Raw genomic sequence first — 25097 nt, forward strand, 5'->3', positions numbered from 1 at the left:
CCAGTTGATACCATCACTGAAGACCTTGTTAGAAAGTGGTGTGTCGTCACCTATGACCGTGACCCATACCCTGGAATCACTGAAAGAGCAGAGGAAGGTGAGTTGTAGCCTATAATACCCAACCCAATGCAATTTTATTGAGCATTTCATAGACAAAGGCAACATGCACTTTCCAAAGAAGAGAAAGCGGAATACACAAACTCATCATTTCATAATCCTATAAAACTGCTATAATTACCATGTCCTGCTGATTGTCTTTTTATTTTGCCTGTTATCTGTCTGCAGGTGCCTTGGAGGTCAATGTAATGTCCAACATTGGGCAAAACCACTTTTTTTGGTTGCGACTACAGGTCAAGATCTGGTACACAATGGACAAGGTCATCACCTTAATCCCTCAGCCAGAAAATGTGACACAGAGGCGTGTTCAGATCAGCCCAAGAGTGTTTGACGCAATATGTGAAAAACAAAATTTGTGAACAAATTTGTTTAGGTGTTTGACACAAAACCCCATAAACCCACACCTGCAGTGTGTTCCCTCGGTGTGGGTGATAATGTTTGTTTCCAGGTATGAGTCCACTCCACTGCACTGTACTAACTGGGTTGGACCGGGTCCCAAACTGGATGGGATGGCATGTTGCTTCAGGATGCTGTGGTAGCCATGCTGGTTCAGTGTGCCTTCAATTTTGAATAAATCCCCAACAGTGTCACCAACAAAGCACGCCTACACCATCACAATTCCTCCTCCATGCTTCACAGTGGGAACCATGCATGTAGAGACCATCCGTTCACCTTCTCTGCGTCGCACAAAGACACGACGGATGGAACCAAAAATCTCAAATTTGGACTCATCAGACCAAAGCACAGATTTCCACTTTGTTTGGGCCAAGAAACACAAAGAATGTCCATTCCTTGTGTTTCTTGGCCCAAACAAATCTCTTCTGCTTGTTGCTTTTCCTTAGTAGTGGTTTCTTAGCAGCTATTTGATCATAAAGGTTCCTCTGCACAGTTGATGTAGAGATGTGTCTGCCACTAATCTACAACAACTCTGTGTGGCATTTATCTGGTCTCTGATCTGAGCTGCTGTTAACTTGCGATTTCTGAGGCTGGTGACTTGGATGAACTTGTCCTCAGAAGCAGAGGTGACTCTTGGTCTTCCTTTCCTGGGTCGGTCCTCATGTGAGCCAGTTTCGTCGTAGCGCTTGATGGTTTTTTCAACTGCGCTTGGGGACACATTCAAAGTTTTTGCAATTTTGTGGCCTGACTGACCTTCAGTTCTTAAAGTAATGATGGACTGTCATTTCTCTTTACTTAGTTGTTTGGTTCTTGCCATAATATGAATTCTAACAGTTGTCAAAAAGGGCTGTCAGGGCTGTGTACCAACCGGACTTCTGCACAACACAACTGATGGTCCCAACCCTATTAAGAAGTCAGGATAATTCCACAAATGATCCCTGATAAGGCACACCTTTGAAGTGAAAACCATTTCAGGTGACTACATCATGAAGCTCACTGAGAGAAGGCCAAGGGTTTGCAGCACTGTCAGCAAAGCAATGGCTGGCTACTTTGAAGAATCTAAAATATAAAACATATTTAGAGTTATTTAACAATTTTTTCTTTGCTACATAATTCCATATATCTTGCTTCATATATTTGATGTCTTCAGTATGTATCTACAATGTAGAAAGTAGTAAATAGTAGTAGTAAATAAAGAAAAAATATTGAATGAGAAAGTGTGTCCAAACTTTGACTGGTAGTGTATATTCAGCATACACCTCAGTTGCCTTCCTCTGTGTTTTTTGTGAACTTGTTTACCAGCTGTAGTCAGTTACTTGTCTGAGTTGATTGCTGAGGTTGTGTACATCAGGTTCAAAGTCATCAGATGGTTGTGGAATCTTCTTGCAGTGGCTGGCGTGAACCTGGGCGCTTTCTCGGCAACCTTTACTGCTGTCTCTGTGGTGAGGAGAACCTGGTGTGGGCCAGTCCACTGTCTTTCTTTCCAGCTTTTCCATCTGTGGTCTTTGACGACTATCCAGTCATCTGCTTTGAGGTCATGCAGCTTCTTCTGAGCTGGTTGTGGCAGGGTGTTCTTCAACTGTTTGTGAGTGTCAGAGAGAACAGAGGACAGGTTTGCACAGTAATGCAACGTTTCATCTTGACAAAGCCCAGTGGAAGGTAGTTGGCATTTTACTGGACCTATACCCGTGTTCAAAGATCTGCCAAAAAGGATTTCAAATGGACCAAAGCTATTTCAACCTCTGACCCCAGCTCTTATTTGCATTAAGACTAGGAGAAGTGCTTTGGTCCATGAGAGTCCTGTATCTGCACAACATTCAGCCAATTTGTTTTTGAGTATGCCATTTTCACATTCTACAGCACCACCACTAGCAAAATGATACCTCTACCTATGCTGTTGGTTGCACATATAGCACATGACTGACAAATTCTTTGAGCATAGACAGAGAAACCTCTGGTATACCAGTGTTGTTGAATAGCAGATAACAGTCCCCCTTTACACACATGGTCTTTACCCTATCTCAACTTCGCATAGTGGGGAAACACACACATGGATTACCATTGGGACCATACCAAATCTGAAACTGAATCAGTTTTCCTCCAAATGTATCTCTCATCAGCGCTGGCATGAGACTGCAGGTCCAGTACATTGGTTTATCCATTCACCACCCCACCAGCTTCTTTGTGTGGGGGGTTTTCACTTACTTAATATGACACTGCAGTGTTGCACTTGACACAACCACTAGAGGCTGCTTAATTTTTGACACAACTACAGCTTGTAATAACCTTTTGTAAATACACTTCAGATTAGTGGTGGGTTAGATTCATCGAAATTGCGATGCATCGCGATGTTTTCTTGCATCGATTTGCATCGATTTTTTCACGTCGATTCTTTTCCACCAAGCCCGGAAAAAAAAACGGGTACCCGGAACAAAATGTAGGTAACGCGCGCGCCACCCGACAGTTTAGCAGGTGGGACCATAGCAAATGGAAAGCCATTGTAAAATAAATGTAACTCATGGCTTCAGGGGAATTGCTTTTATAAAACGGTTACCCTACATATAGCCCATAAAATAAACACACAAGAAAAAAATCAATAATTTATTGGTAAAAATGCAACAATAAAATTGAGAACCATTCATTCTTCCACCAAGCAAGATAGAGTGGACAGAATGAACAGAGCGCAGACGGTAAGATTGCTTTTTCATCTAGCGCCATCATCATGTCACATCAGGCTATTTGGGCTCGTTAATGTTGAACTGGATATTTCCATTAATAGTGCAATTGTTAAAATAGTGTTTAATTATGTTTGGACTCCTCTTTGCAGGGACGGTGGCGTGCGTTTCGCAACAGGTGCGTTTTTGCGCAGACGTATGCCTAACGTCGGCTGTAACAATAATAATAAAAGTATACAGTTAATTTACCATACATCGGCGCTGTCACACTGTGTCCGCTTTGGGTGGAGATAAAAGGCAGGTGGATCAGGAGGCAGCAGGGAGAGGTAGGCTATTTCTCCAGGGAGGCCACTGGACACAGTGGGTTACCCGGCTGTCCATATATGAATCCCCGCAGGCTGTCTGTTTTTTTCGGCAGCATCTTTGTGATTTTTTGTGCATTCGTTGAAAGACACGGTGACATATTTTAGGCCATTTTCGTCGTGGCGAATGCTGAAAGAGTCGGGCTTTAATTTGCGGTTGCCCTCGTTCGCCCTGCGTCCCATGAAGCTGCACGTCAAACCAGACTTTACAGACAAGCCCCCTCCTGATCCGCCTGCCTTTTATCTCCACCCACGAAACGCACGCCACCGCCAAGTACTTTCGCAACACGATAAATTATAAACTATAATACATACATAAAAGTCAATGGTGTACTGTAGTGCCTGTGTACCAAATTTTTTAATTACTTTGTTATGATGGAACTGGCTCATGCAATTCTTTCACTCCCAGATTACATAGCCAAAATATTTTTTTGTCTTTGAAAAATAATTCCTAGTCAAATGTTCAAAAAATCTTTATTTTGAGAGTGACATGAGTTAATTTATGGGCTATTTATTTCCAAAGCTAGCCACAGATTAACACAAAATCAGTCTTGCATGGAAAATAGCTGTAAAAATCGCAATAATCGAAGAATCGTGGCACCAATAATCGCATCGAATCGACAAACACTGTAATCGCTATAATCGAAAAATCGAAGCTCCCATAATCGAAATCGCATCGAATCGTGAGGTACCCGCGATGGAGCACCCCTACTTCAGATAACATCTGATGCTGAAAGATTTTGTTGCTATTATTAATTGATGTCCTAATTTATTCTTTATTTCTCATATCTTGTTATCAGTACATTAAAGAGTCCATCACAGGTTACAGTGACTTAACTAAAAACAACAAACCTACAAGCCACTAAGGGGCTGCTTACTAGCAGATGCCTAGTTGACGCGTCTGTCTAGCATGTCAGTAAAAAGGCTCCAAAACTCCAGTGCAGCTGTACTTAAATGCATTTATTTAAGTATGAATAGTTATATGAATAGTTCACACCTGCTTATAAAAAAAGAAAGAAAGTACAATGAACTGATTTTACCTCATATACACATAATGAAAACAATACAAAAATCAACATGGGTGGAAGGTTCATGAGAAGACTGTCCACAACAAGACACAGGAAGAAACACTCTGCACTTCAAACTATATATTTGTAAAAAGGCAACATGCTTACATCTGCAACATCACCTCGTCAATAACCAAACTGATGTTCACCACACAGAAACATGTTACAATGTGAAGTACGATACCACATATTGTGAAAATCGACTTTCCTTTGTTCATCTGTCAACATTCCATCTGTCCATCTGTCACATTGCTTTGAAATTTGGAGAAATTGTGACACCTCCTGAACAGTTCCTTGTTATTAATGCAGAAAACAAAGTGTGTACTACAATAAACTACATTGATGTCTAACAATATAATTCCAGTAAAGAATGACAAATGTTGAGTTGCTGGCCAGAACATTAACTTACATGTATCAGATGATCAAAGTGACAAGGAAACATAAACCTGAATTTGAGGCAAACAGGAGCAACAAGAATTTCTCTCTTCAATGAGCCTGCATTAACACAAGATGTGTGTGAGCAGTGTTCACATGTGGCTGCATCTCCAACAACAACACTGACTGAGAAGAGTTTGAGTTTCCTCATCCTGAGTGATGGACAGTCATCATGTTTTCTAGTTTGTTGTCCTGTTGAACAATTCAGTTCAAGCAGCAGATCTGCAGCTTCAGCTGCTGCTGCTCTCACCAACACACTTGAGACTTTTAACACGGTCATGCCTGCACAAACTTCTCCCACACACACTGCTGCTGCCCAGTTTCTCTCCTGAGTGGATTCTCATGTGTCTGTTTATGTGACTTTTACATGTAAAAGTTTGATAACAGACTGAGCAGCTGAAAGGTTTCTCTCCTGAGTGAACAATTGTGTGCACTTGTGTGACCTTTATCTGAAACATGTTTACCACAAATCAAGCAGCTAGGTTTTCTCTCCTGTGTGGACACTCATGTGTGTATTTAAGTTACCTTTCTGTGTAAAACTTTTACCACAAATTGAGCAGCTGAAAGGTTTCTCTTCTGTGTGGACTCTCATGTGTATATTTAAGTTACCTTTCTGTTTAAAACTTTTACCACAAATTGAGCAGCTGAAAGGTTTCTCTCCTGTGTGGACACTCATGTGTTCATTTAGGTGACCTTTCTGTCTGAAACTTTTACCACAAATTGAGCAGCTGAAAGGTTTCTCTCCTGTGTGGACACTTATGTGTTTAGTTAAGTCATATTTCTGTGAAAAATGTTTAGCACAAATCGAGCAGCTAAAAGGTTTCTCACCTGTGTGGACAATCATGTGTTTTTTTAAGTTAGATTTCTGTGAAAAATATTTACCACAAATCGAGCAGCTGAAAGGTCTCTCTCCTGTGTGGACTTCCATATGAGTGTTTAATTGACCTTTCCGTGCAAACGTCTTAGCACAGATTGAGCAGTGATATGGTTTCTCTCCTGTGTGGACTCTCACATGTTTATTTAAGCCAGATCTCTGTGTAAAATGTTTACCACAAATCGAGCAGCTAAAAGGTTTCTCTCCTGTGTGGACTCTCATATGAGTGTTTAAATCACCTTTCCCTGTAAATCTCTTAGCACAGACTGAGCAGCTGAAAGGTTTATCTCCTCTGTGGACTACCATATGAGTGTTTAAATCACTTTTCCATGTAAATCTCTCAGCACAGACTGAGCAGCTGAAAGGTTTATCTCCTGTGTGGACTCTCATGTGTCTGTTTAAGCAAATTTTATGTGTAAATCTCTTAGCACAGACTGAGCAGCTGAAAGGTTTCTCTCCTGTGTGGACTCTCATGTGTGTATTTAAGATAGATTTCTGTGTAAAACTGTTACCACAAACTGAGCAGCTAAAAGGTTTCTCTCCTGTGTGGACTCTCATATGACTGTTTAATTGACTTTTCCCTGTAAATCTCTTAGCACAGACTGAGCAGCTTAAAGTGTTCTCTCCTGTGTGGACTCTCATGTGTCGGTTTAAGGAAATTTTATGTTTAAATCTCTTAGCACAGACTGAGCAGCTTAACTGTTTCTCTCTCTTCACAGAGCAGGAAGATGGCTTCTCTCCAGCCTCAGACCTGTCATGGCTGAAAAAGACTTCACTCACTGAGGCTAAACCTGACTGAGGCTCTCCAGTCTCCTCCAAGTCATCTTCACTGTCTTCAGTCTCAGATTCAGAGGAGTGTGAAGAGAGCAGCTGGCCATCACTACTTGCTTGGAAATCCTCTTCATCAGCTTCTGTTTCAGTGGAGCTGCTGGCCGGAGGCTCTGCCTCTGTGTTCTCCTCAGTTTGGCTTTGATGAAGCTGTGAGGACTGAGCTCTCTCTTCCTCATCTTCACTCTTCACAGGGGCAGGACTGAATGGGATATCCTTGGTGATATTGAGCTCCTCCTGTTCCTCTTTAATGTGGGGGGGCTCTGGTTCCTCCTGCTTCACACTGGGGCTGTGCTCCTGCTGCTCAGGGGGAACCTCTTCTTTAATCACCAGCAGCTGCTCAGGCAACACTGAAACACACACACACACACACACACACACACACACACACACACACACACACACACAGACATTAAGGAAAGCCATGCTTGGAAGTTTACCTTATCCTGTTACCATTTCTTTATCATGTACAGTACAGGCCAAAAGTTTGGACACACCTTCTCATTCAATGCGTTTTCTTTATTTTCATGACTATTTACATTGTAGATTCTCACTGAAGGAATCAAAACTATGAATGAACACATGTGGAGTTATGTACTTAACAAAAAAAGGTGAAATAACTGAAAACATGTTTTATATTCTAGTTTCTTCAAAATAGCCACCCTTTGCTCTGATTACTGCTTTGCACACTCTTGGCATTCTCTCGATGAGCTTCAAGAGGTCGTCACCTGAAATGGTTTTCACTTCACAGGTGTGCCTTATCAGGGTTAATTAGTGGAATTTCTTGCTTTATCAATGGGGTTGGGACCATCAGTTGTGTTGTGCAGAAGTCAGGTTACTACACAGCCGACAGCCCTATTGGACAACTGTTAAAATTCATATTATGGCAAGAACCAATCAGCTAACTAAAGAAAACGAGTGGCCATCATTACTTTAAGAAATGAAGGTCAGTCAGTCCGGAAAATTGCAAAAACTTTAAATGTGTCCCCAAGTGGAGTCGCAAAAACCATCAAGCGCTGCAACGAAACTGGCACACAAGAGGACCGACCCAGGAAAGGAAGACCAAGAGTCACCTCTGCTTCTGAGGACAAGTTCATCCGAGTCACCAGCCTCAGAAATCGCAAGTTAACAGCAGCTCAGATCAGAGACCAGATAAATGCCACACAGAGTTCTAGCAGCAGACCCATCTCTAGAACAACTGTTAAGAGTGCACTGCACACCACCGTTATTACAGGCGGGATTTACTGCAGAGACACGGAGCTAACTGACACTGACGGCTGCAGTGACTTTAACATCTAATGTAAACCGGAATTAAATTAATGCCCAACACACACACACACACAAAAAGTGTGCATGACGTGAGGAGGGTGGTCCTGGCAGTAAACCCCAGGCAGGCTGCCAGGCCGGATGGAATACCTGGCAAGGTGCTGAGAGCATGTGCCCACCAGCTTTCATCCATCTTCACCAGGATTTTCAATCTCTCCCTGGCCCAAGCAGTCACCCTCCCGCCCGAAAACAGCCACAATAATTCCATTGCCAAAGAAGTCACCCACAGCCACACCTTCAGGTCTCTGGGTGTCCTCAGCTCTGCTGACGTCTTGTGGAATGACAACATCACAGCTGTCACCAAGAAGGCCCAGCAGAGACTACACTTCCTGAGGGTCCTCAGACCAACCTAGACAACAAACTGTTGAAAACCTTTTACCACTCAAGTATTGAGAGTCTGCTAACATGCTGTATCGCAGTATGGTATGGGACTTGTCATTGACCTTTTCGGTCAATATAATTTTGTCGTCGCTGTATCCTTTGTTATCTATTGATTTGTATGTGTATACGTACAATTATGACCGAAATAAACTAAACTAAACTAAACTAAACTTGCACCGAGGCCGACAGGAAATGGCTTCAGAACGTAATCAAAGCAGCACAGAAAATTGTTGGCTGCCCTCTCCCCTCTCTGTCGGACATTTACACCACCCACTGCCTCAGCAGAGCACAAAACATAGTCGAGGACAGATCACGTCCCAGGTCATGAAATATTTGACCTGTTGCCCTCTGGGGGGCGCTACAGGTGCATCAAAGCACATACAAACAGACTTAAAAACAGTTTCTATCCCAGAGCCATAACCACTGATGCACTTCCTCCTACTGACCGACTGAGCAAGACACGTGCAATTTATTTATAACTGCCAGTGCTGATGAATGATGTGAGTGAAGTGAGGTGATGTGTGAAGTGATTGCACCGTATTGTATTTGTACTGAGTATTGTTTTTGTACATGTTGCACTTTTAAAGGAGTAGCTCTCCTATCTCATTGTACAGACATGCATAATGATAATAAAGGCTATTCTATTCTAAAATTTGATTATTGTAGCCGAGGCAGGGTGAGGCCTTAACCCACAACATTGAGGGTACTAGTGAGTTTTTCCAACAGAGCCTGTCTCTACAGTGAGAGGAGCCAAAACTCCTCTCACTGTTGCAAAACGCAACAACAGCAGAGGGACCAATACGGCGACTGGAGATTAAATCTGTGCCTAACTAACAGGACAGGCCAGTGATGCTTCAAATTAAATGAGAAAATGATCTGACACAACGGAGATGGCTGACAAGACAGTCACATCAAAAACAGCTTTCCCTTTAAACAAGACCAGATCAAGGATATTACCATTACAGTCAGTTGACTCTTGAACACACTAGGCAAATCCAAAAGTATCAATAAGATCTAAGAAGGCTTTACTAAGTGGATCATTAGCCTTCTCCAAATTCTATCAGTTTCCTATCACTAGTGTGCATTGCTCCACTCTGTCAACAGGGAGAGGCCCGCGGGACCACCAACAGGGCTGGAGAGGGGCGAGAACTGGTTCGCAGTCGGAAGGGGCGACTGCAAACCAGGCCACACAACAGGTGGCTTTCTCTTGCGAGCCTTCCCACCAGACTACTTGGAGTGCCTGTGATGCCTTACGTATTCCTAGCTAAAAATAGCTATTCTAAGTCACGGACACGTCCCTCTAGTAGAGACAGCAGGTCTGCAAAAGCGGAGCAGTCACTGCACACCACCGTTATTACAGGCTGGATTTACTGCAGAGACATGGAGCTAACTGATAGCTAGGCTGAAGCTAGAGCGAGTAGATAAACCAAAAAACAAACAGCTAAATGCTCCGCTGGACTATCGATTATCAGAAAAGTAGCAAAATTAGCGAATTTGCCAAAAAGATACAGATGAGAGGTAGTCACTGTGATAAAATAAGACTAGAGCAGGAAAAATAGGGACAGAGAGAAACGAGGAGTAGCGACCCTACGAAGCAGGAAATGCGTCACAGCCGGATCCGGATGTTCGGACATACAGCCACACACATTTGAGAATTACCCTGCGTTCCAATACCCATACTACCATACTATTTAGTAGGGAAAAAAAGAATTAGTATGTCCCAATACATACTAAACTACATACTTTGTAAGGGCAGCTGCAGTACATACTAAAAGTAAAAAGTATAAGTATGCGATTTGGAACGCAGGGCTAGAATTTTCTCAAGAATGAACCAGGGGTGTAAAAACTGGTGCCATGGAGGGCTGAGAGGCTGCAGGTTTTCATTCCAACCAAAAACTCCACTAGGTGAATTCACAGATTGGTTCCTCCTCTCTGCTTGAAGGTGAGGTAATCAGTGAAATCACCTGGTGAAGTTTTCGGTTGGAATGAAAACCTGCAGCCTCCCGGCTCTTCATGGCACCAGTTTGACACCCCTGGACTAAACCCTAAAAAGCGACAGGCAGAAAGCAGGAGCGGCTGGAGGGTTTGGGGCTTGAAGCAGCTCTGCTGGCGTCCTGTGCTCAACACGGTCATCAGCAGTGAGACAACAACATTTGAAGTGGACAAACCTGCTCTTTCTAGTCGAACTTGAGGCTGTAAAAGAGCGTCCAGCTGCTTTCTCTGCCGCTCGTTCTCATCTCTTAACTGCCGCAGCTGCTCCTCGTGCGCCGCTAACGTCCTTTCAAACAGATCCGATGTGTCTCGAGCCGCCGCAGCCTCTTGCTGCTGGACCAGACACGTGAGCTCCTGCACGTCACACATTCTCCCACATTTACAACTACACTTCTTGGTCCTTCTGCTGTTTTCGACAGCAATTGACTCACAAAGTATCTGGCGTTGTTTTCTCGTTTACTCCTCCTTTAGCTTCTTCTTCTTCTTCTTCTTGTAGGTAGAGTAGAGCAAAGTCAACTGGACTTGATAGTAGGTTTGAGAAGACGTTCCGCTTCTTCTGCAAGGTTTGTGCGTTGTGTGTTTTGTTGTCGTCCGTATGTGGGCGTGGCTTGTACACGCAACTCACTCAGTGCGACGTAACGTCCGCTGCGCAAAGGATTGTGGGTCAGAATGGCCAATGGTAACCATAGATATCTATAATAAAGACTAGCCCTGCGTTCCAAATCACATACTTATACTTTTTACTTCTAGTAGGTACTGCAGCTGCCCTTACAAAGTATGTAGTTTAGTATGAAATATGCATGCATATGCATACTATTGGGACACACTACATACATCGTCCCTAGTCCGACCCTCTTGCTCACTTCCGCCGCCGTCTGTAGCGGCAAATTTGAATGTTGTTGTCAAAATGCCGGTGCTGTTTCATACTGCGCTGTCGTCTGTTATATTTCTTATCTTCTGTCTTCCTGTAGCTTCTGCTGTCACTGAGCGAGTTTTGTGTGATATGTGTGTTTTGTTGTCGTCCGTATGTGGGCGTGGCTTGTACACGCAACTCAGTCAGTGCGACATAACGTCCGCTGCGCATAGGATTGTGGGTCAGAATGGCCAGAGCAGCATGTTGCCCTGCGTTCCAATACTCATACTACCATACTATTTAGTAGGAGAAAAAAAGATTTAGTATCATAGACATAATATACGTAGACGCCTCATAGGCTGCCGCTGCCTATTGGAGCTGACGTAGCAGCCGGCCGCCATCTTGGATGGGTCTCTAATGTGCTCCCACTGCATTTATTTCTACTGTATCCCCAACTTTAATAATCCATAACTCCCCGAATTTTTACCCGATTTTCCCAGGGTTTGGTTTGTTACAAACAGCAGAGTTTCAGTTATGATACAGGATGCTGTCACACATTAAAAATACGTACTTTCATGCTGAAAGACGTTGTATTATAACAAAAATATATGGTATGGCATATAGATACATGTATAAATGAATTAATTTTATAATTTAAAAAAGAAACAAGTTTGATTGTTCATTTGAATTTATTTCTCTCTCTTTCTGTCTCTCTCACTCACACACACACACACACACACACACAGAGGACATCACTGACAGTCTGACCCGTCCTGTCAAAATCATCAGGCTTGAAGTGCTCACTACAGAGCTTTGACGACTCGGTCGCAACAAAAACCTCCCGTCTTATAACTTCCCACTGCCTCCTCAAGCACGTATCACTGGGAAACCTTTAAAAAGAAAAAGAAAAAGAAACAGCAAGAGTCAAAGAGAGAGAGAGAGAGAGAGAGAGAGAGTACCAGTTGCTGCTGTAATAACGTTACACGTAAGTAATGATGATATAATATTATAAATGGTAAAATAACCAAAATCATTGTTCAGTCTTACTTCTGAAAGGTAATCCCACGCGATCTGGTTTAAATCCTGTGCCGGTTATTGCAATTATAAGCTGCACAAAATACCGGCATTTTTGCTAGCTCTCCATTGACTCTGGTTGACTCTGGTGCTAGCCTAGAGTGAAGAGACCCATCCAATATTGCGGCGACGCTGCTCACGTTCCAGCACGTCATAAGGCGTCTACGTATATTATGTCTATGTTTAGTATGTCCCAATACATAGTATGTCAGATGCAGTATGCCAAGAGTACCAGGATGTTCTACTACATCCGGTCAGATTTCGCTGTATGGATTTCAGCATGCTCCTCTGGCCATCTTCTTGATGAGTGTGCTGATATGCGGATTCACTGATGATGGCTTCTTTTGGACCATCTTGCCTCTTTTCTTGCTTTGTACCGTCTCATGGCTTGCTTTTGTGCCCCTCTCAGGACTGATGTCAATGCAGCTTCTGAAAAACAATAGAGAAAGCCAAAAATATTTTTCTTTCTAGTGATATCAGTCTACGAATGCGACATGTCAGATAAGAGCATGTTCAGTACAAGTAGTAATGCAAAATGTTGAACCGTGTTAAAAAGAAGGAGCATCAGCCATAACAATATTAATAGAGGCAGTAGTTATGTTTGTAGTTGCTGTTCTTGTGTCAGAGACACCATTGGCTATCACAACAGGTTATTGGACAATGGTGTTGTGTGAAGAAAAGTCAATCAAGTCAAGCTCTGTGGTACAGTATATGTGAAAAAGAAGCTACCTCTGAATGAATTCCAGCGTGCACACTGCATCATGTTGATAGTGTAGGTTGAAGTTGTAGTAGGAGGAGAAGACTACAGCAAGCCCAAGCACAAAGGACATTCCTTCACATAGCACCGCTTTTTCTATACTCAACATCCAACGCTGGTTTGACTGTGTCATTGGACCTAAGAAAAAGATTACAAGTTAGAAACAGTGAACAGAAATCACAAAAATAATGGAATCAATCTCTTCTGATTATTTTTGTATGACAAAGTATGGTAAGTCAGTTACTTAAAATTTGAGTTTGACAATATAAAAAAGAACATGTTTGACCAGGACAATACAATAGTTGTACTATAAGATAGGATTATAATAGTCAGTGTAACAGTTGCTTTGGGAGATATTAGAAATTAGATTTATTTCCAGCCAAACTTATTATAAAACTGGCCTTAATGACAAATGCACTTAAATATTCAGTTGGCATTGGCTAAGTTTGTTTGTTGTATAGAGCACAATTACTTAAGAGGTAAGATGCTAGTAAGAGGGCATTCTGTAAAACGTACATGTGTAACCTTACTTAACAAACTGATTTAGCAAACTATGAGTATAGCTCTCAATATTTTATTCACATTCAAAATCAGATACTGTACTTACCAGCCACAATCAAGCGTGGTGTGTCAAGCAGTGTGACAGTCAACTGCACAATGGCTGGTGTGGAAGACACCTTAAAAAAACAAACAAAAAAAAACAAAACAAAAAAAAAAAAAATGAATCATTAGACCTCGCATATACATGTTGATTGACGATGAATGGACGGGAATTTTAGAATAATCGAAAAGAACTTACGTAAAGAAAAAAGAAAATGTCTAACTATAATATTGTTAAAACAGACACTGAAACAAAGATAATCTTACATCAGTTTGGATGATGAGAACATCCAACGGCTCCTTGAAGTGTGCCATTAGAACCTGAAGGATGTTTTGAAACAGTCACACTGCAGTCAGTCCTGGAGAGAACAGCCTTTACATCATCATTTGTTGGATTTTTACTACCTTTCTAAATTAGAAGTTAAAATATCTACCAGCAAAAGCAACAGTTAGCGTTAATGTAAAGCACACAAAGCACTATAGGCAAGACTTGCTATGTTACTACATTATCTTCCAGCAAAAGCAACTGTGTTTTTTTTTTTTAAATGCTGATATAATTTGAGACAAAATGCTGACATGTTCTAATTTTAGCTAGCTTGCAAAAACGAAACTTTGTTTTGTTCTAACACTGTTCTAAAAGGCAGAAAATTCAACTGGAGAAATCCTCAAATCCTCTACCTAAATCAGAAAAAAATGGTGAATTAATGTTAACTTACTCCGTGGAGGACATCAGGCAGCTCCGGACATCCGTGACAAAAGGCTGAGAAAGTTGTCCTGTGACTGTGCCTTCGTGGTGACAGAGACTGGCTGGCAGACTTGCACCAAAGTTGAAATCAGCAAAAATAAAATGCAAACTGCAAAAAACAACTTTTACCAGATAGTAAAATAGTCTTGCTATGTTGGTTGATTTTCAAATTCTAATTCCTGTACATTTCACCTTCCCATGATGCTCAGCTGTTTACAGTAGGCCTTATAATCTTGTAAAAAATGGCATTCTCTTAAAATGCTGTAATTTGCTGTAATCGTATTTTTTTCTCCCAGATTGCATTGCAGTGTGATACTGTATGACAGTAATACAGTAATATACTGTAAATTTACAATGCAGGAAGTCTTACAATGCAGGAAATGTTAAAGGCAGCTAATTTAATCGTGGTAGGACCCGCGTAGTGAGGAGCTGACATGAGGTACAGTGGATAGACCTCCACCTCTCATGGCTGTGTCTCTCTCTGTGTGACTGTCTGCCTGCGCCTGCCCGCTCCTTTCACGTAGTTACACACAGCGATGCTGCGCACTGCGCACACCAGGGCACCCGTGTGTTTTAAAGATGTCGGCTACGCCCGACACTCCACCACATCCCAAAAAGCAAAAACGTTTGCAAAAGTATAGATGTGAATGGGAAGAGGCGAACCCGTGGCCTGACAGCGTTAGTGGCCACGAGTACAAGGAAAATTGTAAAATGTGTCTGCGAGTGTTTTCTGTTTTTCTGTTTACAACATGATTGAGCTAGAAAAGAAGTTTTGTGTTGCTATGTGTGGTATTTATTCAGTTTTGATAAGCCCAAGTTTGCTGGCTGACAAGGACTAGTTAACGTCAGATCTCATGTATTTCCACTGAAACGGAGAGAATACTAGCAAAAAAACTTATATTTTGAGAGCGAAATGCCCACAGAATGAATACATTTTGATTATACATTTTATTTTGTTGGTAATAGTTGTATAATCGCATTATTACACGAGAGGGTGTGCTTGTTGACTGTCATTATTGTAACTTCACACCCTTAATAATGCTTAAATATATGTTAAAAAATAGCATCCATGCAAGGTTCCTGAAAAATCATTATTTAGCCTAATAAATATTCATTAAAATATAAATTGAAGTCCATAAACGGAATTTTATATTCAGTATTCAATTTCATCATTCTGAAATGAGTCAAACTATAGCTGTCAAAGCACCAGAAAAGACCCATGTTCAAGAAACATTGCTGAAATGGTTTTTCACTTAGTTCATTTAATTTAGGTATTATTCCTTTTTCTTTTAATCTTTCTTATGAAATGACATATTTATCATTGCTTGTCAGATCAATGCAGTTTTAAAAAGTATGATGGCGTACTTTTTACAAGAAGTCAAACAACAAATTTCCTTAGATTTGAGATTTGTTTCATTGTGCTGGTTAAAAAAAAAACAGCATTTTGTTTTTGTTGCTGTTGCATTTGTTTAAAAGCAAATTTAGTTTAAAAGAGATACCTGTCATTTTGCTCTATTTTATAAGGATTTTTCTTTAATATATATGGTCTTTGTCTCATATTGGTCTCGGTACTCTCTAGTCTTGGTAATTTCTTGGTCTCGTTTGGTGCGGTCTTGACTACAACACTACCTTTTGTAATCTAAAAGGTTCTCTTGTGATATGTTCTTTCTTAACACTCTGTGAGCCTTGTTTCTGTCTTTAACCGCACTGCTACATTCGTCATCCCACCACGGACCTACTCTTACCTCGCCTTTTGTTGTTCTTTTTGGAATATGGAGATTTGCAGCATTTAAAATATTCTCAGTAACTTGACTAGCACATTCCTCTATGTTTCCTTCAAGTGTTACCAAATGTACAGTCTCCTTACAGTATAACCTGAATTTTTCCCAGTTAGCTTTGTTATCATTTATTGTGGTAATGACTGGAAAGTGATCACTCCCTAGTGTAGTATCATCCTTAACACACCATTCACAATTATTCACTATTTTATCTGACACTAAAGTAAGATCTAGTCTTGATACTGTACCTCTATTCACATTTATTCTGGTTCCTTTTCCATCATTTATACTGACCAGATATCTCTCATCCATCTTTTCTCAACTGTATTCCCATTATTGTCTGTAGGATTACTGCCCCATAAACTGTTATGCGCATTGAAATCACCACACCATATTTCTCTTCTATATACTGTGCCTGCTATTTCCTTAAATATGTCACTGGATTAGTTTCTACATGGATCACAGAAGTTTATTATCTTCATATTTCCATCTTTCCTTGAACTACAGAGCTCCACTACAACACACTCTATCTCTTTGGGGGAGGTGATCTCTCTGTAGGCCAACCCATCTTTGATAAATGTGGCACATCCTCCTCCTCCATGGTTATCATCCCTATCATGTCTAACTGAGCTGAATCCAGGGATTCTAAAATCTAAGTATGGTCTTAACCATGTTTCCTGAATACAAATAACATCTTGTACAACTTCATCAATATATCTTTTAAGCTCTTGACCATTTGCTAGCAGACCTCTGGCATTCCACTGAAGTATGTGTAGAACCATGTCCTAGTTGTCAACAATGTAATAATAATAATAATAATAATAATAATAATAATAATAAACTTTATTACAGACTCAGTGGTCCAGATAAAAACAAGACAATACATACAAAATATATAAAAGACACAATAAAGAAGCATACACAACATATTCACAACGCAATATATACAAGTTACTTAAAACAATTAAAAATCAATGCGCTCAGAGGAGACAACTATACCAGTGCTTCCATATCTTGGATTGATAGCGTGTAGTGCTAAATTTGATACTTGTCAAAGCCATGATTATATCATTTTCTGAGCTGTTCAGTCGACATATAAATTTGTACATAAAATTTCTCAAAGTGGCTTGCAGTGTATTAACTCCTGCAGCCACAAACATCTCGCTGGCGCTACACCAACAAGGTCTTTTCAGCAGAATTCTCATAGCATCATTGTATGCTACCTGGAGTTTATGCAGGCTTGCTTTACTATAATTTGACCACAAGTGGGCAGTATAAAGAGGAGTGCAGTGTGCTCTGAACAAAGCCACCTTCGCTCTATCTGTACATGCACCAAACTTGCGAAGCAAACTATTCGCTTGAGCATATAGAGCATGGCATTGCCTGTAAATGTCTTGGTCATCCTTCAACTGTAGAGAATAGGAAGATGAAAAGAAAGATGGCATTCTTATGTGCATTTTACATCATTTGAGGCTTGAACTCAGTTTCTGGCATGAAGGACAAGGCTTTATCTCATTGAGCTAATTGGCAAGTGTCAATTTAGGTGAGGCTTCAGAGATTGACTAAGCCAGTCACATGATCGCAGCAACCTATACATGGAAAGGCAGATTACAAACCACTGTTAAAAAAAAAAAAAAAAAAAAAAAAATTAGTCATCAAGACAAAAATCTGACAGTGATGATCTGGGATGAGACTAGACCTTTGTGCAAAGTTTGGTGAGGTTTCGCACATGGGAATGTTGCACAAGCTGAGGCTTGAACTCACAATCTTCAACACCGAGGCCTGGCCTCTATCTTACTGAGCTAAAACTTCACATGCAACTTCACAAACTGACTGAGCCAATCACTGACCTGCAGGACAGCAGCCAGCCATGCATGGAAAGGCAGATTTTAAACAGCTGTCAAAAATTCAGTTAGTAAGACAAAAATCTGAAAATACACATTTTTTCATGAACATTGAAGATTTATTTAGCAAGAATTTGCAGGTATATGTTTACAGTAGCGTTTACAGGCAAACATTTTGATGCACTGTAGGCTCATGTTGGGAGAGTTCTTAAATAAAGACGGAGTCACCGAAGTCAAAGCAGTTGTGTTTATTTCTCTTGCAGCAAGGAGACAAGTCAGTACAATAGTACAGAGTTATCTGAAGAAGAGTTGAGTATGTGAGTCTTTATGTGCATGATTCTTGTTCAGTCATACAATGTTGCCTAGTCATACACGTTACTGTTGCCATGGAGACTCACCTAGGAAGTGAAATAAGTTGGGTGCAGTGCAACATGCTAGGGTGCAAGATGCTACATTCTATGGTGAGAGTGACCAGATGATACATGAGAACACTATGTTGGAAAATTGTGTACTGGCACTCTGTTCTTTCTTTCTTAGTATAAGATGGCACATTCTTTCTGACTTAGTATAAAATAGGCAGCACATTTTTCTAACAGCTCAGTTTTTGTTAAATCAAAAATCTGTGAACATTGTTTGTGTAGGACAGTCTGAAGATGCTCTGTATCAAATTTGGTGACATTTGAGCAAAAACTGGGAGGAGAAAGGTTTAAGAAGTTTTACAGTTTTTGAAAAAAAAAACAGTGATGGACTTCATAATTTTCAATAGGTTTAAGTGCACAAACGTTTCTTCAATATTGAGGCTACAGTTTGATGAAAGTTGTGAAGTTGTAGCACATATGGTTGATTTGTTATGAATTTTCAAAGTTTTGAACTTTAAAGGCTTGCTATAGCGCCACCATCAGGACTACTGGCTTGAGTTTGCAGCTGAGGTAATCTGGCACGGAACTGGACCTTTGTGCAAAGTTTGGTGAGTTTTCACCCATGGGAAGTATGATTTCCTCGAAAGAAAGAAAGAAAGAAAGAAAGAAAGAAAGAAATCCTAGGAATACAATAGGGTCCGGGCAGCTTAGCAGCCAACAATATAATTCCAATAAAGAATGACAAATGTTGAGTTGCTGGCCAGAACATTAACTTACATGTATCAGATGATCAAAGTGACAAGGGAACATAAACCTGAATTTGAGCCAAACAGGAGAATTTCTCTCTTCAGTGAGCCTGCATTAACACAAGATGTGTGTGAGCAGTGTTCACATGTGGCTGCATCTCCAACAACACTGACTGAGAAGAGTTTGAGTTTCCTCGTCCTGAGTGATGGACAGTCATCACGTTTTCTAGTTTGTTGTCCTGTTGAACAATTCAGTTCAAGCAGCAGATCTGCAGCTTCAGCTGCTGCTGCTCTCACCAACACACTTGAGACTTTTAACACGGTCATGCCTGCACAAACTTCTCCCACACACACTGCTGCTGCCCAGTTTCTCTCCTGAGTGGATTCTCATGTGTCTGTTTATGTGACCTTTACATGTAAAAGTTTGATAACAGACTGAGCAGCTAAAAGGTTTCTCTCCTGAGTAGACAATTATGTGTGCGTGTGACCTTTATCGTAAAAATGTTTACCACAAATTAAGAAGCTAAGTTTTCTCTCCTGTGTGGACACTCATGTGTTTATTTAAGTTACCTTTCTGTGTAAAACTTTTAGCACAAATTGAGCAGCTGAAAGGTCTCTCTCCTGTGTGGACTCTCATGTGTTGATTTAAGTTACATTTCTGTTTAAAACTTTTACCACAAATTGAGCAGCTGAAAGGTTTCTCTGCTGTGTGGACACTCATGTGTTCATTTATGTGACCTTTCTGTCTGAAACTTTTACCACAAATTGAGCAGCTGAAAGGTTTCTGTCCTGTGTGGACATTCATGTGTTTGTTTAAGCTACCATTCTGTCTGAAACTTTTACCACAAATTAAGCAGCTGAAAGGTTTCTCTCCTGTGTGGACACTCATGTGTTTTTTTAAGTTAGAATTCTGTGAAAATTTGTTACCACAAATCGAGCAGATGAAAGGTTTTTCTCCTGTGTGGACTTCCATATGAGCATTTAATTGGCCTTTCCGTGTAAACATCTTTGCACAGACTGAGCAGTGATATGGTTTCTCTCCTGTGTGGATTCTCATGTGTGTATTTAAACCAGATTTCTGTGTAAAATGTTTACCACAAATTGAGCATCTAAAAGGTTTCTCTCCTGTGTGGACAACCATATGAGCGTTTAAATCACTTTTCCCCGTAAATTTCTTAGCACAGACTGAGCAGCTTAAAGTGTTCTCTCCTGTGTGGACTCTCATGTGTCTTTTTAAGCAAATTTTAAGTGTAAATCTCTTAGCACAGACTGAGCAGCTGAATGGTTTCTCTCTCTTCACAGAGCAGGAAGATGGCTTCTCTCCAGCCTCAGATCTGTCATGGCTGAAAAGGACTTCACTCACTGAGGCTAAACCTGACTGAGGCTCTCCAGTCTCCTCCAAGTCATCTTCACTGTCTTCAGTCTCAGGTTCAGAGGAGTGTGAAGAGAGCAGCTGGCCATCACTACTTGCTTGTAAATCCTCTTCATCAGCTTCTGTTTCAGTGGAGCTGCTGGCCAGAGGCTCTGCCTCTGTGTTCTCCTCAGTTTGGCTTTGATGAAGCTGTGAGGACTGAGCTCTCTCTTCATCATCTTCACTCTTCACAGGGGCAGGAGTGAATGGGATATCCTTGGTGATATTGAGCTCCTCCTGTTCCTCTTTAATGTGGGGGGGCTCTGGCTCCTCCTGCTTCACACTGGGGCTGTGCTCCTGCTGCTCAGGGGGAACCTCTTCTTTAATCACCAGCAGCTGCTCAGGCAACACTGAAACACACACACACACACATATTAAGGAAAATCATGCTTGGAAGATTATCTCAGCCTGTTAACATTTCTTTCATGTAAACAAGATCCATGATGCTCCTTTGCTGGATGATCTCAGCCACAAAAACAGAGAAGTCATTTTGACTCCACATAAAATTGGTATGAAAGTGACAATGAAGAGAAGCTTATTACTGCAGGCCTGAGATCCATGGAAATCACTGTACAATCATACTGTGTGAAAACTGGCCATTTAGGTTCACTGTTTTCCATGAATAGCCACAATAATTTCAGTGCCAAAGAAGTCACCCACAGTCAGCCTAAATGATTACAGCCCCATTGCCCTTACCCCTGTTATAATGAAGTGCTTCAAGAGACTGGTTCTTCAGCACATCAAAGGCACATCAAAATCACATAGACCAAACATGTCAAATCCATGGTCAAGAATTATAATTTGAGTAAAGCTTTTGTAGCTATTGATCTGATATTTATAAAACCAAATTTGAGGTTCTTGCTGCCGTGATCAGCTGTAGGCAGACCTGTAGGCCTACCACTGGATGAAATATTGATAGGAATTATACATCTTGTATGATTAGATGAAAGTTTTAAAACCTTGTGCTTAGGGCGGTGTGAAGTCACAGTTTTTATGACATTAGGAATTTGGTTTCATACTTTAGAAGGCGCTTCGTTACAAAATTCTACTGTAACAGTAGAATGAAGGATTTGTAGATTCCTATGATTCACAGATTTAGGGAACAAGAGATTATGAGCAGGACGGCGGGGTAGGGAGACTGTCTCAATGTTATAAACCCAGCCAGCAGTCTGATTGTCTATGTTGTGAGAAATACCCTGACCAATCACATTAGCTACACTTGATGACTGCACACCCACACTTGTTTTACATCTAGCAGGCTCTAATCACCTGCAACCTGCCGAGTATTAACTCCCCAGTGTCAAACAGAAACTAAAGTTCTATCTATATTTCTAGACAGAAGGAGGAAGGCCAGCCAGCCAGCGGTTGAGGTTAACCTACTGTACATCTCATCATTACCCCTCACTGGTAATGGACCAGAGACAATTAATTGATGCCGATACATTTTTCTGGCCAACTCAAGCGTCCTAACTAAGCTCAGCTAGCTTTTGTGATTTCTTACTGCTTCATCCTTGCATTGTTGGTGCCGACATGAATAGCAATGTCCCTATATGTAGTAATGCAGTGTGCCTGGGTTCCCTGATCCTTCCTCGGTGCTGCCAGCATCCCTAAGATTATCGTCTAACAGGTGGCTTGCTCTTGCGAGCCTTCCCACGAGACAATCTGGAGTGCCTGTGATGTCTAATGCACACCATCTTTATTACAGGCTGGATTTACTGCAGAGACACGGAGCTAACTGATAGCTAGGCTGAAGCTAGAGCAAGTAGATAAACCAAAAAACAAACAGCTAAATGCTCCGCTGGACTATCGATTATCAGAGAAGCAGCAAAATTAGCGAATTTGCCGAAAAGATAGAGATGAGAAGTAGTTACTGTGACAAAATAAGACTAGAGCAGGAAAAATAGAGATAGAGAGAAACAAGTAGTAGCGACCCTACGAAGCAGGAAATGCGTCACAGCCGGATCCGGATGTTCTGACATACAGCCACACACATTTGAGAATTAGATTTTTTCTCAAGAATGCCTGTGACCTGTGACTCTCTGCTTGAAGGTGAGGTAATCAGTGAAATCACCTGGTGGAGTCTTCGGTTGGAATGAAAACCTGCAGCCTCTTGACCCTACATGGCACCAGGTTGACACCCCTGGACTAAACCCTAAAAAGCAACAGGCAGAAAGCAGGAGCGGCTGGAGGGTTTGGAGCTTGAAGCAGCTCTGCTGGCGTCCTGTGCTCAACACGGACATCAGCAGTGAGACAACAACATTTGAAGTGGACAAACCTGCTCTTTCTAGTCGAACTTGAGGCTGTAAAACAGCGTCCAGCCGCTTTCTCTGCCGCTCGTTCTCCTCTCTTAACTGCTGCAGCTGTTCCTCGTGTGCCGCTAACATCCTTTCAAACAGATCCAATGTGTCTCGAGCCGCCACAACCTGTTGCTGCTGGACCAGACACATGAGCTCCTGCACGTCACACATTCTCACACATTTACAACTACACTTTTTGGTCCTTCTGCTGTTTTCGACAGCAACGGACTCAAAGTCTCTGGCGTTGTTTTCTCTTTTACTCCTTCTTTAGCTTCCTCTTCTTCTTCTTCTTCTTCTTGTAGGTAGAGTAGAGCAAAGTCAACTGAACTTGATAGTAGGTTACAGAAGATGTTTCACTTCTCCTCCAAGAAGCATCTTCAGTTCTGGTTGACTGGCAAGAAATCCCAGGTTTTTAACCTCTGTGGAGTCGTTGTCAGGGTCATCAATAACAATAATGTGAAAGTGCCCCTAGGTGCTAACGATCATCGTCGAGAGTTGTTGGGGTCACCTAGTGTCAAGTGTGGTCGATCGTTGTCCCATGAGGTCAAAGGTGATGGGTGTTTCAATCTCCTGGGGAGAGATGAAAGGACAGCATTGTAGATGGGGGATAGGTGGTGTCTGAGGCCCCCTCCTCTGTTGAGTGATGGCTTCTCTTCTTTGACATAGATGGCGTCCTTCACTCCTCTTTCAAACCACCTGTCCTCCTTGTCCAGAATATGTACATTGTGGTCTTCAGAAGTGTGCCCCTTGTCTTTCAGGTGTAAGTAAAGTGCAGAGTCCTGAGCTGAGGAGTTGGCCCTCCTGTGTTGGGCCATGCGTCTGTATAATGGTTGCTTAGTGTCTCCAATGTATAATTCTGTGCAGTCCTCGCTGCATTGGACTGCATTCACCAGGTTGCTTCTCTTGTGTTTGGGTGTGCGGTCTTTCAGATGGACCAGTTTCTGCTGGTAATGTGTTGCTGGGTTTGAAAAACAAGGGGATGCGGTGTTTGTTAAAGATCCTCCTGAGTTTCTCCGATACTCCAGCCACATAAGGCAGGACCATGCTGTTGCGTCTGGGCTCCTTTTCCTTCCTGGTTCTTGTGGCTGTTTTCACAAAAGTCCAGTTAGGATATCCACAAGCTTGCAGTGCATTCCTCAGGTGTTTGTTCTCCGCCCCTAGGCGTTAACGATCATCGTCGAGAGTTGTTGGTGTTGACTTTGCTCCCCTGGGGCTGTGTACTCAGTGCCTTTTAGCACTAATTTAAGCTCTTTCATTGTTAATTCCATATCACGTTTTGTCAAAGCTTTCTTTCTTCTTCCTTACAACTCCAAATCCTCTGAGTACTCTCTCCTTCTGCTGCCTATGCATAGCCCCCAGGTGTTCACCACTACGCACAGCAGCAAATGCCTCACCTAACACATCTGCCTTTTCTTTGTTTGTCACAACTAGCCTCTGACCTCTGGCCAGTGCTGCGTTTTTAATTGAACTTCTTTTCCCACTCATTTTCTTAAACATTGACCATACATTTTGTAATTTTATTTCTCGTCCTATAGATGAACAATAGTTTCTCCACGTTTTCTTTTTTGCTTCCTTTATTACCGTCAGGTAATAAGGTTTATTACCTATTTCTTGCGCGATTGCTTGTGTTAGTTTGATCAGGCTGAAATGACCCCTTCCCGATCAAATTCAATCATTACTTTCATATCATCTGCTTGTATTTGCTCCACTTGCATTTGCTTGTTTGTAGTCTTTGTCTTCTTGCAACCACTTTGCAGAGATTCACTTTCTTCTGACCAACTCCTTGCTCTTTCCTGCCTATCTCTAAGGGCTCTTTTCATTCTTGTAGATCTAGACATCATCTACTCCATTTCATTCTCACTATTTCCCCCTGAGGATGAAGACAAGACACTGCAGTCCAAGTACAGTTCCCTCCTTCCTTCCTCTTCTTCTTCTACTTCTGCGCATCTTCTTTTTTTTGGCAGATCGACTTTTTCCACTGATGAAGCTTTTTTGGAAAAAGACCGCATGCCCAGAAGAAAACCTGGAGGGGGCAGAGGACGAGGCGCACACCCACTTTCCAGCAGGGAGTGGAACATGGTGAGACGGAACCACAGTCGGAGGTAGAACTCTCAGTTATTAACATCTCCTATCATCCACTCACCACCCCACAAATTAATGTATTGAGTTGTGGGCTATCT

General features: G+C 41.6%; 1 protein-coding gene across 5 annotated transcripts in view; it reads right to left on the minus strand.

Moving 5' to 3' along the window:
- Positions 1–4951: 4951 nt before the first annotated feature.
- The window catches only part of LOC115363936 (gastrula zinc finger protein XlCGF57.1-like), a 55737-nt gene continuing 35591 nt past the window's right edge, over positions 4952–25097 (minus strand). Inside the window, exons 1-2 of one of the 5 annotated variants that reach the window (XM_030058298.1) lie at positions 22896–22962; positions 4952–7104 (exon numbers count right to left, since the gene is read on the minus strand). In XM_030058298.1, coding sequence (XP_029914158.1) covers positions 5531–6568 — 1038 coding nt within the window. In that variant the 5' untranslated portion in view covers positions 6569–7104; positions 22896–22962 and the 3' untranslated portion in view covers positions 4952–5530. Of the gene's footprint in view, positions 7105–10629; positions 11038–19320; positions 20971–22895; positions 22963–25097 lie in introns of those variants that run through there. The other 4 variants (XM_030058293.1, XM_030058297.1, XM_030058292.1 and 1 more) reach the window with 4 other exon arrangements.

The sequence above is a fragment of the Myripristis murdjan genome, chromosome 8, assembly GCF_902150065.1.
Source record: "Myripristis murdjan chromosome 8, fMyrMur1.1, whole genome shotgun sequence".
In the NCBI taxonomy this organism is placed as follows: domain Eukaryota; kingdom Metazoa; phylum Chordata; class Actinopteri; order Holocentriformes; family Holocentridae; genus Myripristis; species Myripristis murdjan.